The sequence below is a fragment of the Macrobrachium nipponense genome, chromosome 8 (assembly GCF_015104395.2).
Source record: "Macrobrachium nipponense isolate FS-2020 chromosome 8, ASM1510439v2, whole genome shotgun sequence".
In the NCBI taxonomy this organism is placed as follows: domain Eukaryota; kingdom Metazoa; phylum Arthropoda; class Malacostraca; order Decapoda; family Palaemonidae; genus Macrobrachium; species Macrobrachium nipponense.
Genome location: NC_087203.1, coordinates 30,827,865 through 30,840,468, shown reverse-complemented (window position 1 = coordinate 30,840,468; position 12,604 = coordinate 30,827,865). Strand labels below are relative to the sequence as shown.

The 12,604-nt window shown below is 51.8% G+C and overlaps 1 protein-coding gene across 1 annotated transcript; it reads left to right on the top strand.

Annotated features, from left to right (window-relative positions):
* Window positions 1-4,875: 4,875 nt before the first annotated feature.
* On the top strand, window positions 4,876-7,845 carry LOC135223031 (trichohyalin-like). The gene has a single exon (XM_064261538.1). The coding sequence runs from the start codon at window positions 4,876-4,878 to the stop codon at window positions 7,843-7,845; it is 2,970 nt and encodes a 989-aa protein (XP_064117608.1).
* Window positions 7,846-12,604: the final 4,759 nt, after the last annotated feature.

Below are 12,604 nucleotides of genomic sequence, written 5' to 3'. Positions count from 1 at the left end.
AACCGCACCAGATTGTTATACGATTAGACCAAGTCCACGACGGGTAATTCGAATGCAGGCCTTCTGCTTCACATCACCGTTATCAGCACCACCGTCATGTATCTCCGTGCACCACTCATCACTGCCGTTAGCAGCTATCGTCGTCTAAATTTCTAGTCGTTTTCATGTACAACTTTTTTTTTTTTTTTTTTTTTTTTTTTTTTGCTTTTATCCGTGATATCATTCTTCGTAACCGGAGAGAGAGAGAGAAATCGGTAACCATTAATGGCCAAAATAAGATCTCGGTTCGTCACGGTATGTGGAAGCCCTTGATTAATCGCGATTCTGTTCAACCTCCTTGATTCTGTTGACTCAGGTGTTACGCGCCCTTCTTCTTGCACCTTCTTCGGCGATTTCCGGTCATTCACTTCGTTCTGGCTTACTTTTTGGTTATTTGTTAGTCGAGTTATATGTAGTATCACCTACATTAGAAACACGGCATTTTCCTCTAGGAAACGCTTGAGTTGATAAGATAATCCTATTGAATTTGCCAGATGAATTACTTAGATATTTCAACTTTACATCGGCTCAAGTGTTATTTTTTCTTCATAATCATCATCATGACGTTAACCAGGGGCGTCATTTGGGGCGGGGGCGGCGGTTGGCAGTGAGGGGTGCTGCCCCCCCCCCTCCAGCTTTCTAGGGGGCCTTCAAATTAGCGATAGCAAAAAATCTATAAGTATATATATTTATTTTATAATTACTATAAGGGTGAAGCGTAGAGAGGGATTTATTTAAATTAGTTATTTTTAACAATATAAATAATACATAACACATAATAGTTACCCATAACATACAATAGTTACATATTCATAACTAACAGTAATAAAAGGTACCAACTGGATACAACGGATGATAGGAAGACCGAGAGTAAAATTATTTTTGTGTTGACTTCCGATTCGCGTTGGTTTCTACAAGTGTTTCTATAAGGTATCCGTAATTACTCTGAGAGCGTTCTACGTCACTGTAACAATTTCAAACCTTACGGTAAGGCTGGCAAATGTTCCAAGTTTATGACTTCATAAAACACCGGTCTGATTTTCTTTATAAAATGCGATAATGATGAAGACTTCAAGTCTTCTGGGATTATCTCCATTTCAGTATGGAGATATTATTATCCCTCCCCCCATAGAAACTAAACAAATATTTCCCGGGGTTGACGAGCACGAAAACTTTCAGTGAAGTTGGCGCGAAAGCCACCACTATAGATAAATTAATAGTGGTGGGATTGATATAATTATTCCACTAGTAAGAATTCCAAGTTTACACTGTAAACTGCGTGGTATATTCGTCGATTTCCACTAATTCAGTGACTGAAATAAACCAACAACGACAAGCGCGGAGTTTACGAAACTGCTCACAGAAATGCCATGAAAAGTACCACGGCTCCCCCCAACCCACCCAAATCTAAAGAGGCAGTGTGGAAAATACATGACCCAACCTGTATAATAATAAAAAAAAAATTGGTACTGCGCTTTCATTTATATTCGTTACATAAAATTTTACGTATTTCGTTTTCAAGCCAAACACTGGGGAGGGGGGTTGGGGGTTACTTTCGGACATTCAGCACTGGAAACAGTGGAAATTGAAGAGCTGGACAGCAAGATATGGAGAAGCAGAAAATCAATAGAAGTAGAAGGATCTCAACGTGAAACTGGGAGAAACCCATCAGTTGCACTAAGAATTATTGGTTAACAGAGGCTGGACAGTAAGGTGGAAGGAAGGAGACGGGAATGGATATGTCCAGTAAAAAAAAAAAAAAAAAAGCGCACCCAGAGGCGAGAGGGATAGTACTACTGCAAACACAGCTTTAATAATGTCCACAGTGCACTGACGGTATTATAACACCCCACTGGAACAAATTTTAAGCAATGCGGTTAGACTCATGTATCTGTAACTGTTACGTATAATATAATGTAATTCTGCACCACTGTAAACACAAACATTATAGTAGATTCACATTAACCGTGCATTTGATGTCTAGGCCAGTCCCTTACGACGCTCCTGACTGGCTGTTGATAAGCCAATCACAGGGCTGGAAACTCTCAGTCTCTCTCGAGAGTTCACATGGGTAGGATCTATGTTCCACCTCTCCTGAGGATACGTCTTTCAAAAGTATTACCTCAGGAGAGGTGGAACATACATCCTGCATATGTGAACTCTCGAGAGCGACTGAGAGCTTCCAGCCCTGTGATTGGCTTATCAACAGCCAATCAGGAGCGTCGTAAGGGACTGGCCTAGACATCAAATGCACGGCTGATGTGAATCTACTATAGTATATTGCACAATTCTTGAACAACTGAATAACTGCTTTGAGAGCGGTAACGTACCTTGACAATCTATAGGTTATCTACTCTCACAATAAGGTGTTGTTGCATCTGTCAGTTTTTGAGAGGTTTGTTTGTTTGTTTGTATGTATGGTGTTTTCACATTGCATGAAACCAGTGGTTAATTAGCAACGGGACCAACGGCTTTACGTGACTTCCGAACCACGTCGAGAATGAACTTCTATCACTAGAAATAGACATATCTCACACCTCAGTGGAATGCACGAGAATCGAACTCGCAGCCACCGAGGTGGCAGACCAAGACCATACCGATCACGCCACTGAGACGATTAGAGGTGCGTGCTGGTGGAAAAGTAAATTAAGAACTGCAGTATTAAGGGTCCTTTTTAACTTAATGTTTGAGAGTATAAAAGTAAGATAAAATAGCCACGTGGTGCAAAATTAGCACTTATCTGCCCTGGTGGAGATGGGTTTATTTTCATTCTGAGTACAGAAATTTTATTCGGCAGGAATCTCCACAGAAGAGGCGAACTCAGCTGATGTCCATCTATCTATCTTGACAACTGACTATAAACGAAATGTCTACATCTGTATCAAACCCAAAATGCACAAGTTCGAATCCTGGCCAGGATAGATGCACGTATCTTATAATTCCCCTTGAGGTCAAGACATTCTCCAGGTGAAGTGAATTAGATATATTTAGATATTTGTCGCTTAATATTAAGATTACAAAAAATGAATCCCTTGTGGTGTGAACAGGTTACAAAACTATCAAGTTTTTCAATTCTAATTAAAACAAATTTGCGTTATAAAAAAATCAGTACCACTTGCTGTCACAGTAAAAAAGCAGTCCTTCCTTTTAGGCAAAAGTCCCTTCTCAATATCAGTGTCTTCTTGACTGTCCTTCTCCTATACTTTGGAAACTTCTACAGAATCAACCACCTCTTCCTTTCTCATAAGTACGCCCTATACTACAATTAAATGTGTACAGTTAAAGCATTTCCACACATTTTTGTTAAAATTAATAGATAAAAATCAAAACTGACATACATTGGTTTATGCAAATTTACACTGACTGGTAACAAATGTTAAAACCCAAATACAAAAACCAATTTTAAAAAATGCCAATTCAAAAATTTTAAAAATATATAAAAATATTGTCATGAATAAAATCATTTAAAAGCTTAACAAAATAGCAATCGCCTTAATTTCATGATGTTTGTTCTAGGTGGTGCTGTTATTTATTGGTAGTGTATTCAAACATGCTTGTGTATGTGCTTTGCAATGTTTCATTTGCACTGAATTTACAATACTGTATAACATTTGTCCCTAGGACTCAAACGAAACGTTCCTACTGCCTGTGCTGTAGTAGATTCTCATCAACCGTGCATTTGATGTCTAGGCCAGTCCCTTACGACGCTCCTGATTGGCTGTTGATAAGCCAATCAAGCCAATAAGCCAATCCCAGGGCTGGAAACTCAGTCTCTCTCGAGAGTTCACATGGGCAGGATGTGTGTTCCATCTCTCCTGAGGTATACGTTTGAAAGACGTGTCCCTCAGGAGAGGAGGAACACACATCCTGGCTATGTGAACTCTCGAGAGAGACTGAGAGCTTCCGGCCCTGTGATTGGCTTATCAACAGCCAATCAGGAGCTTCGTAAGGGACGGGCCTAGACATCAAATGCACGGTTGATGTGAATCTACTATAGTACTACCAAACACTGTGCTATACTATTGGAAAATAGGTGGGTGTGATAAAAATGCCGCCATGATGAATTTGTGTTGCATAAATGATATGTTGATAAAATAAAATATATATATATATATATATATATATATATATATATATATATATATATATATATATATATATTTATCATTTATACAACATATCATTTATGCAACACAAATTCATCAGTTAGTTTTCAGTAACACCCTCGTTATTCCTATTATTATTATTATTATTATTATTATTATTATTATTATTATTATTATTATTATTATTATTATTATTATTATACACTGAAATTTCAATCATTTGAAATTCCAGCCCCCGAAAGAAAATGGTTATTGGTGTGAAAGAAGTAACAGAAGGTGAGAGGAAATACAGAAAAGATCAATTATTAGAGAAAGAAAAATGAAATTATATATTTTACAGACAGATATCTTCCAAGAAATGGTGCTTCTACACACCACCACTTCTTGGAGGACTCCAAGTCTCCAGAGGAAACGAAATCGGGGAATACATTTCTCTTCAACGAGAGACTGATATTTGCTTCGCAGATCTCTCTGAAGTCGATCCTGGCAAGGGTACCCTGGGGCCTAGTACTGAAAGACCTTGACCTTGCTCCGCCTGAAGAATTGAAGGAGGCTCCGGATTCTGAAGACGATCCCAGAGGGGGAGCTCCGAAGCTCCGAGCACTGAAGACTTGCTTCCTCTCCAGAAGGACTGTCGGAGACCCAGGATTCCTGGGAATTCCAAAAACTTTCCCGTGGCAGATTTGGAAACTAAGGACAGAGCAAGCAGCTTGTATAGTTATACAACAAAATGAACCCATTTGTAACAATTGGTTGTGCTTTGTTGGCTGCTATTGTTAATGCTGCTTATACCTCGGTGTTCGACGCCCTCCGGACGTCACTTGGTGCCGAGGGATACGATTATGACCTTACACACTTATATGACGATTGCGTTAACGACTTGAACGGACCTTGGAACTCACCAACGGCGGCAGGCATTGCTGCCACCGGTCTTGTTGTTGGTGGTCGCCTAGGTTGGTATGCATATAGGAAATGGAATAGTTTTGGCAAGGAAATTGAGGATGCGGACCAGGAGCACGAAACTGACAAGAGGAACGACCATCTGGGACAACCAGAACCTGACAACGAACGACCGGAACCTGACAACGAACAAGATGTGGAGGAACACCAGGAAACAGACAAGAGGAATGTCGAAACCCAGGTGTCTCTAGAACATCTTGGTCAACCGCAACATGACAACAAACCAGGGGATGAAATCGAAAAATCTAAATTGGCAGACATCATGCGTCTTCAAGAGGAACTGCTTGAGAGAAAGAAGCAGTTAGAGGAAGAATTGAGAGATGCTGCCAATCAAAGAAACAGGATGGAGGAGTGTCTAGAAGAGGCACAAGAAGAAGTCCTGGTTCTGAAGGACGAAATGATGGCGATGGAATATGAGAACGAACAGAGGTTAATACAAAAAGAAAATGAAAATGCGGCTGTCAAAGACGCCTTGGAGGTGGCTTTAGACCAGCAGCGTAGAACAAATAACCTCTTGAAAGAGGCAGAGGCTCAGAACGAGGCTTTACAACGTCGCCTGATGGAAAAAGACGAGCTGTTAAAGCAGAAAAAACACGAGCTAGAACGGAAAAATGAAGTTTCGAGAAAGGAGGAAGAGCTGAACGCGCTCTTGAGAGAAGTCACCCAGAAGGAAAGAGACTTCGATTTGTACATGAGAAATTCTAAGAAGGATCTGGAACAGAGAGAAAAAAATCTCTCCCAAAAAGGAAAGGAGCTGGACAAAAAATTCTCCAATTTACAACAGGCGAAGAAGGACATTAAAAGTGAAGAAAAGAAAGCAGGAAAGGCAGTGCAATCGGCCCTGGAGAAGGAAAAAGTCCTACTGAAATTGGAGAATGAGTTGAAGAAGAGGGAAAGAGATGTCCTCGATAAAGAAAAGAACCTCCTTCAATTAGAAGAAAAGTTGCGCGGTAAAGAAGAAGCCGTCCTCACATTGAAGAAGAATGTTATCAAGCTGGAAGAAGAGTTACAAGCCAAAGAAGAGGCTGTCATCGAAACTCAGAATAATCTATTGATATTCCATGAGAAAGTACAGGCGAGAGAAGATGAACTGATGGCAAAAGAAGAATCCGTCAGCCGCCAAGAATCTGTTCTGATGGAATTTGATCAAAAATTACAGGCAAGAGAAGAAGAACTGGTGGCAAAGGAAAAGTCCGCCCGCCAGCAAGAATCTGTTCTAATGGAATTCGATCAGAAATTAAAGGAAAGAGAAGAAGAACTGGTGGCCAAGGAAGAGTCCATCCGCCACCAGGAATCTGTTCTGATGAAATTCGATCAGAAATTACAGGAAAGAGAACAAGACTTGTTGAGAAAAGAAGAGTCCTTCTGTCACCCAGAAATAGAAGAGGACTTACAAGTGCAAAGGCAGCTCCTTCAAAACGAGACAAGTCCAGTGTTAGACGATGGGTTACCTGAAGAAGGTGAACCCAAAGTAAGTTGTGAGACACCTCCAGTCGATGACGAAAAAGTCCTACCTGCTGGAGAAGAAGAAGAAAACGAAGTCACTGAACTCTCCATCGCTGATCCCCACACTTCACTGAATGAAGTGGAGAATGTTAAAGAACAATGCCTCAAAGAGAGAAAGGGGAAAGGAAGGAAAAATAGACGCAGAAAGAGGCAGGAGAGACAGCAAGAGCGTCTTGGGGAGAAAAGTCCAGTGTTAGAGGATGGGTTACCCGAAGAAGGTGAACCCAAAGAAAGTTGTGAGACACCTCCAGTCGATGAGAACAGAATTCTACCTACTTCACTGAATGAAGTGGAGAATGTGAAAGAAGAATGCCTCAGAGAGAAGAAAGGGAAAGGAAGGAAAATTAGACGCAGGAAGAGGCAGGAGAGACAGCAAGAGCGTCTTGAGAAGGAAAACACTGCTGTTTCAGAGGCAGCTGCCAGACCTGAAGTGGAAGACAGTGAACCTGAAGAAGGTGGATCTGGAAGTCCAAACCTTTCAGATGAGGACGCACCACTACCCGCTGGGAAGGTCGACGTGGAAATGGCCCAACTATCCATTGCCAATCCCATCAACATCATCTATGATGTGGAACAATTGGAAGAAGAATGGATAAAAGAGGAGAAGAAAGGAAAACGGAGAAACAAGAGAAAGAGGCAGCGAGACCAGAGTGAAGATTATGAGCCTGTGAACAGTGAACCTGAATCAGGAGTTGAAGAAAATTCAATAATAGAGGACACTGTAGAAATGGAAGACAACAACGAATCACACGATGACAGCGAAGAATCAAAGTACTGGGAAGATTCAGAAGATGAGTTCTCAGAAGAGCAAGATGAGGAAGACGAGGAGGACTCAGAAGATGAGGAGGACTCAGAAGAAGAGGATGAGGAGGATGAGGAGGACTCTGAACAAGATGAGGAGGATGAGGAGGACGTAGAAGAAGATGAGGAGGATGTGGAGGAATCAGATCAAGAAGAAGAGGACTCAGAACTAGAGGAAGAGGATGAGAACTCAGAACATAACAGGCCTAAAGCTAAAGTTAAAACTCAGGCTCAAGAGTATGTATGGCGGATTCCAGGGTTACCCAGGAAACGAATTCCAGGACTACAGAAGATGAGGCCGCCAAATCCGCAAGCGAAAAAATGCCGCAAGAAGACGAAGGAGCAAAAGAGCCAAATGAAACAGGCTCGGAAACAACAAGTCCACCAAAATGTTAAGAGGAATCAGTTCCAGCGAGGAGGAAACAGATGGTGAAGGATGGACAAGAGGTAAAAAGTCTGGTCCTGGACTTGGCTTGCGGGTGACAAAGCCTGGCTTTCCCCACCAAGGCAGGTGGATGGACTACACCAAAAGAGGCCGGCAACTGCCCTTCCCCACCGGGGCAGGCAGATGGACTCCACCAGTGGGATCAATGGCTGGTTCCCCCCAATCAGCCATTGACTCCAACTGACAGACTCCACCAGCGAGAACCAGTGGGTGCCCTACCCCGCCCAGGCAGGCGGACGGGCTCTAGCAGCGAGGGCCAGTGGGTGCCCTTCCCGGCGCAGGCAGGCGGACGGACTCTACCAGCGAGGGCCATGGGTGCCCTTCCCGGCGCAGGCAGGCGGACGGACTCTACCAGCGAGGGCCATGGGTGCCCTTCCGGCGCCAGGCAGGCGGGGGGGGGGGACGGACTCACCAGCGACGAGGGCCAGTGGGTGCCCATTCCCCGCCGAGGCAGCGAGGAACGGACCCTTTACCAGCGAGGGCAGTGGGTGCCCTTTGACTCCCCGACCGAGGCAGGGCGGACGGACTCTACCAGCGAGGGCCATGGGTGCCCTTCCCCGCCGAGGCAGGCGGACGGACTCTACCAGCGAGGGCCATGGGTGCCCCTCCCCGCCGAGGCAGGCGGACGGACTCTACCAGCGAGGGCCATGGGTGCCCCTCCCCGCCGAGGCAGGCGGACGGACTCTACCAGCGAGGGCCATGGGTGCCCCTCCCCGCCGATCCCGCAGGCCCCTGGCCGGGACGGACTCTACCAGCGAGGGCCATGGGTGCCAGCCTCCACGCCGAGCAGGCGACGCCGACTCTACCAGCGAGGGCCATGGGTCCCCGCCCCCTCCCCGCCGAGGCAGGCGGACGGACCTATACCCAGCGAGGGGCCATGGGTCCCGCCCCCTCCCCGCCGAGGCAGGCGGACGGACTCTACCAGCGAGGGCCATGGGTGCCCCTCCCCGCCGAGGCAGGCGGACGGACTCTACCAGCGAGGGCCATGGGTGCCCTTCCCCGCCGAGGCAGGTGGACGGACTCTACCGGTCGAGCTCTTCCCCCTGCTTCGGCTGGGATGGGCAGCCTCTCCTGGCCACCGCCGGTCGAGCCCCTCCCCCTACTTCGGCTGGGACGGGCAGTGCCTCTCCTGGAACCACCGCCCGGTCCGAGCCTTCCACCGGCTTGGCTGGGACGGAAGCCTCTCCTGGCCCACCCCCCCCCCCCCCCACAGCCGTGAGCCCCTCCCCCTACTTCGGCTGGGACCGGGCAGCATCTCCTGGCCATTCGAACCGAGTCGAGCCCCTCCCCTACTTCGGCTGGACGGCAGCTCTCCCCTTGGGGGGGCCAAAAAACCCGCCTGTTCGAGCCCCTCCCCCTACTTCGAGCTGGACGGGCAGCCTCATCCTGGCCACCTTGCTTTGTTCGGGACCCCTCCCCCTACCTTCGCCCCTGGTGACGGGCAGCCTCTCCTGGCCTCGCCGGTCCGAGCCCCTCCCCCTACTCGGCTTTGGCTGGTACGGCAGCCTCTCCTGGCCACCGCCGGTCGAGCCCCTCCCCCTACTTCGGCTGGGACGGGCAGCCTCTCCTGGCCACCGCCGGTCGAGCCCTCCCCCTACTTTGGCTGGGACGGGCAGCCTCTCCTGGCCACCGCCGGTCGAGCCCCTCCCCCTACTTCGGCTGGGACGGCAGCCTCTCCTGGCCACCGCCGGTCGAGCCCCTCCCCATACTTCCCCCGGCTGGACGGCAGCCTCTCCTGGCCACCGCCGGTCGAGCCCCTTCCCCCTGCTTCGGGCTGGGATTGGAGGCCTATCATGGCCACCGCCGCCGGTCGAGCCCTTCCTCTTTCGCTTCGGCTGGACGGGTAGCTTCTCCTGGCCAGGCCGCTGGTCGAGCCCTTCCCCCTGCTTCTGCTGGGACGGGCAGCCTTCTCCTGGCCACCGCCGGTTCGAGCCCCTCCCCCTACTTCGGCTGGGACGGGCAGCCTCTCCTGGCCATCGCCGGTCGAGCCCCTCCCCCTACTTCGGCTGGGACGGGCAGCCTCTCCTGGCCACCGCCGGTCGAGCCCCTCCCCCTACTTCGGCTGGGACGGGCAGCCTCTCCTGGCCACCGCCGGTCGAGCCCTTCCCCCTGCTTTGGCTGGGACGGGCAGCCTCTCCTGGCCACCGCCGGTCGAGCCCCTCCCCCTACTTCGGCTGGGACGGGCAGCCTCTCCTGGCCACCGCCGGTCGAGCCCCTCCCCCTTCTTCGGCTGGGACGGGCAGCCTCTCCTGGCCACCGCCGGTCGAGCCCTTCCCCCTGCTTCGGCTGGGATGGGCAGCCTCTCCTGGCCACCGCTGGTCGAGCCCCTCCCCCTGCTTCAGCTGGGACGGGCAGCCTCTCCTGGCCACCGCCGGTCGAGCCCTTCCCCCTGCTTCGGCTGGGACGGGGAGCCTATCATGCCCACCGCCGGTCGAGCCCTTCCCCCTGCTTCGGCTGGGACGGGCAGCCTCTCCTGGCCACCGCCGGTCGAGCCCCTCCCCCTGCTTCGGCTGGGACGGGCAGCCTCTCCTAGACACCGCCAGTCAAGCCTCTCCCCCTGCTTCGGCTAGGACGGGCAGCCTCTCCTGGCCACCTCTGGTCGAGCTCATCCCCCTGCTTTGGCTGGGACAGGCAGCCTCTCCTTGCCACCGCCGGTCGAGCTCTTCTCCCTGCTTTGGATGGGATGGGCAGCCACTCCTGGACACGACCGGTCGAGCCCCTCCTCTACTTCGGCTGGGACGGGCAGCCTCTCCTTGCCACCTTTGGTCAAGCTCTTCCCCCTGCTTCGGCTGGGATGGGAAGCCTCTCCTGGCCACCGCCAGTCGAGCCCCTCCCGCTGCTTCGGCTGGGACAGGCAGCCTCTCCTGGCAACCGCCGGTCGAGCTCTTCCCCTGCTTCAGATGGGACGGGCAGCCTCTCCTGGCCACCGCCGGTCGAGCCCCTCCCCCTGCTTCGTCTGGGACGGGCAGCCTCTCCTGGCCATCGCCAGTCGAGCCCTTCCCCCTGCTTCAGCTGGGACGGGCAGCCTCTCTTGACCACTGCCGGTCAAGCCCTTCCCCCTGCTTCAGTGGGGACGAGCAGCCTCTCCTGGCCACCGCCAGTCAAGCCCTTTCCTCTGCTTCAGCGGGGACAGGCAGCCTCTCCTGGCCTCCAGCAGTTGAGCCCCTTCCCCTGCTTTGTACTTGACGGTCAGCCTCTCCTTGCCTCCGCCGGTTGAGCCCCTCCCCCTGCTTCAGAGGGGATGAGCAGCCTCTCCTGGCCTCCGCCGGTCGAGCCCCTCCCCCTGCTTTGGAGGGGACGGCCAGCCTCTCCTGGCCTCCGCCAGTTGAGTCCCTCCCCTTGCTTCGGCGGGGATGGGCAGGCTCTCCTGGCCTCCGCCGATCAAACTCCTCCCCCTGCTTTGGGTGGGATGGGCAGCCTCTCCTGGCCTCCACCAGTCGAGCCCTTCCCCCTGCTTCGGCGGGGATGGGCAGCCTCTCTTGGCCTCCACCCGTGAAGGCCTTTTTTCTGCTCCGGCGGGGACAGGCAGCTTCTGGCCTCAGCCAGTGTAGCTTTTTCTCCTTTTTTTGCAGGGATGGGGAGTCTCTGGCCTCTGCAGGTTGAGCCCTTCCACCTGTTTCGGTGGGGAAGGGCAGCCTCCGGCCTCTGCCGGTGGAGCCCTTCCGCTTGATTCAGCAGGGATGGGCAGCCTCTGTTCTCTGCCGGTCGAGCCCTTCCCCCTGCTTCGGCAGGGATGGGCAACCTCTCTTGGCCTCCACCAGTCGAGCTCTTCACCATGCTTTGGCGGGGACATGCAGCCTCTCCTGGCCTCATCCGGTCGAGCCCTTCACCCTGCTTCGGTGGGGACAGGCAGCCTCTGCTGCCCTACGTCAGTCGAGCCCTCCACCATGCTTTGGCGGAGATGTGCATTCTCTCCTGGGTTCCGCCGGTCAAGCCCTTCCCCCTGCTTCAGCAGGGATGGGCAGCCTCTCCTGGCCTCCACTGGTCGAGCCCTTCCCCCTGTTTTAGCGGGGACGGGCAGTTTCTCCTGGCCACCTTTAGTCAAGCCCTTCCCCCTGCTTCAGTGGGGACGGGCAGCCTCTCTTGGCCACTGCCGGTCGAGACCTTCCCCCTGCTTCAGCAGGGACAGGCTGCCTCTCCTGGCCACGGCCGGTCGAGACGTTACCCTGGCTTCGGGGGGACAGGCAGCCTCTCCTGGCCACCGCCGGTCGAGCCCTTCCCCCTGCTTCAGCGGGGACAGGCAGCCTCTCATGGCCACCCCCGGTTGAGCCCCTTCCCCTGCTTCTGAGGGAACAGGCAGCCTCTTCTGGCATCCGCCAGACGAGCCCTTCCCCCTGCTTTGGCAAGGATGGGTGGCCTCTCCTAACCTCAGCTGGTCAAGCCCCTCCCCCTGCTTCAGCGGGGCCTGGCATCCTCTCCTGGCCTCCGCTGGTCGAGCCCCTCCCCCTGCTTTGGCAGGGATGGGCAGCCTCTCCTGGCCTCTGCCACTCGAGCCCCTCCCTTTGCTTTGGCAGGGACGGGCAGCCTCTCCTGGCCTCCGCTGGTCAAGCCCCACCCCCTGCTATGGCAGGGGCGGGCAGCCTCTCCTGGCCTCCGCTGGTCGAAGCCTTCCCCCTGCTTTGGCAGGGATGGACAACCTCTCCTGGCCTCTGCTGGTCGAGCCTTTCCCACTGCTTCGCAGGGGCGGGCATCCACTCCTAGCCTCCACTGGTTGAGACCTTCCTCCTGTTTCGCGGGGATAGGCAGC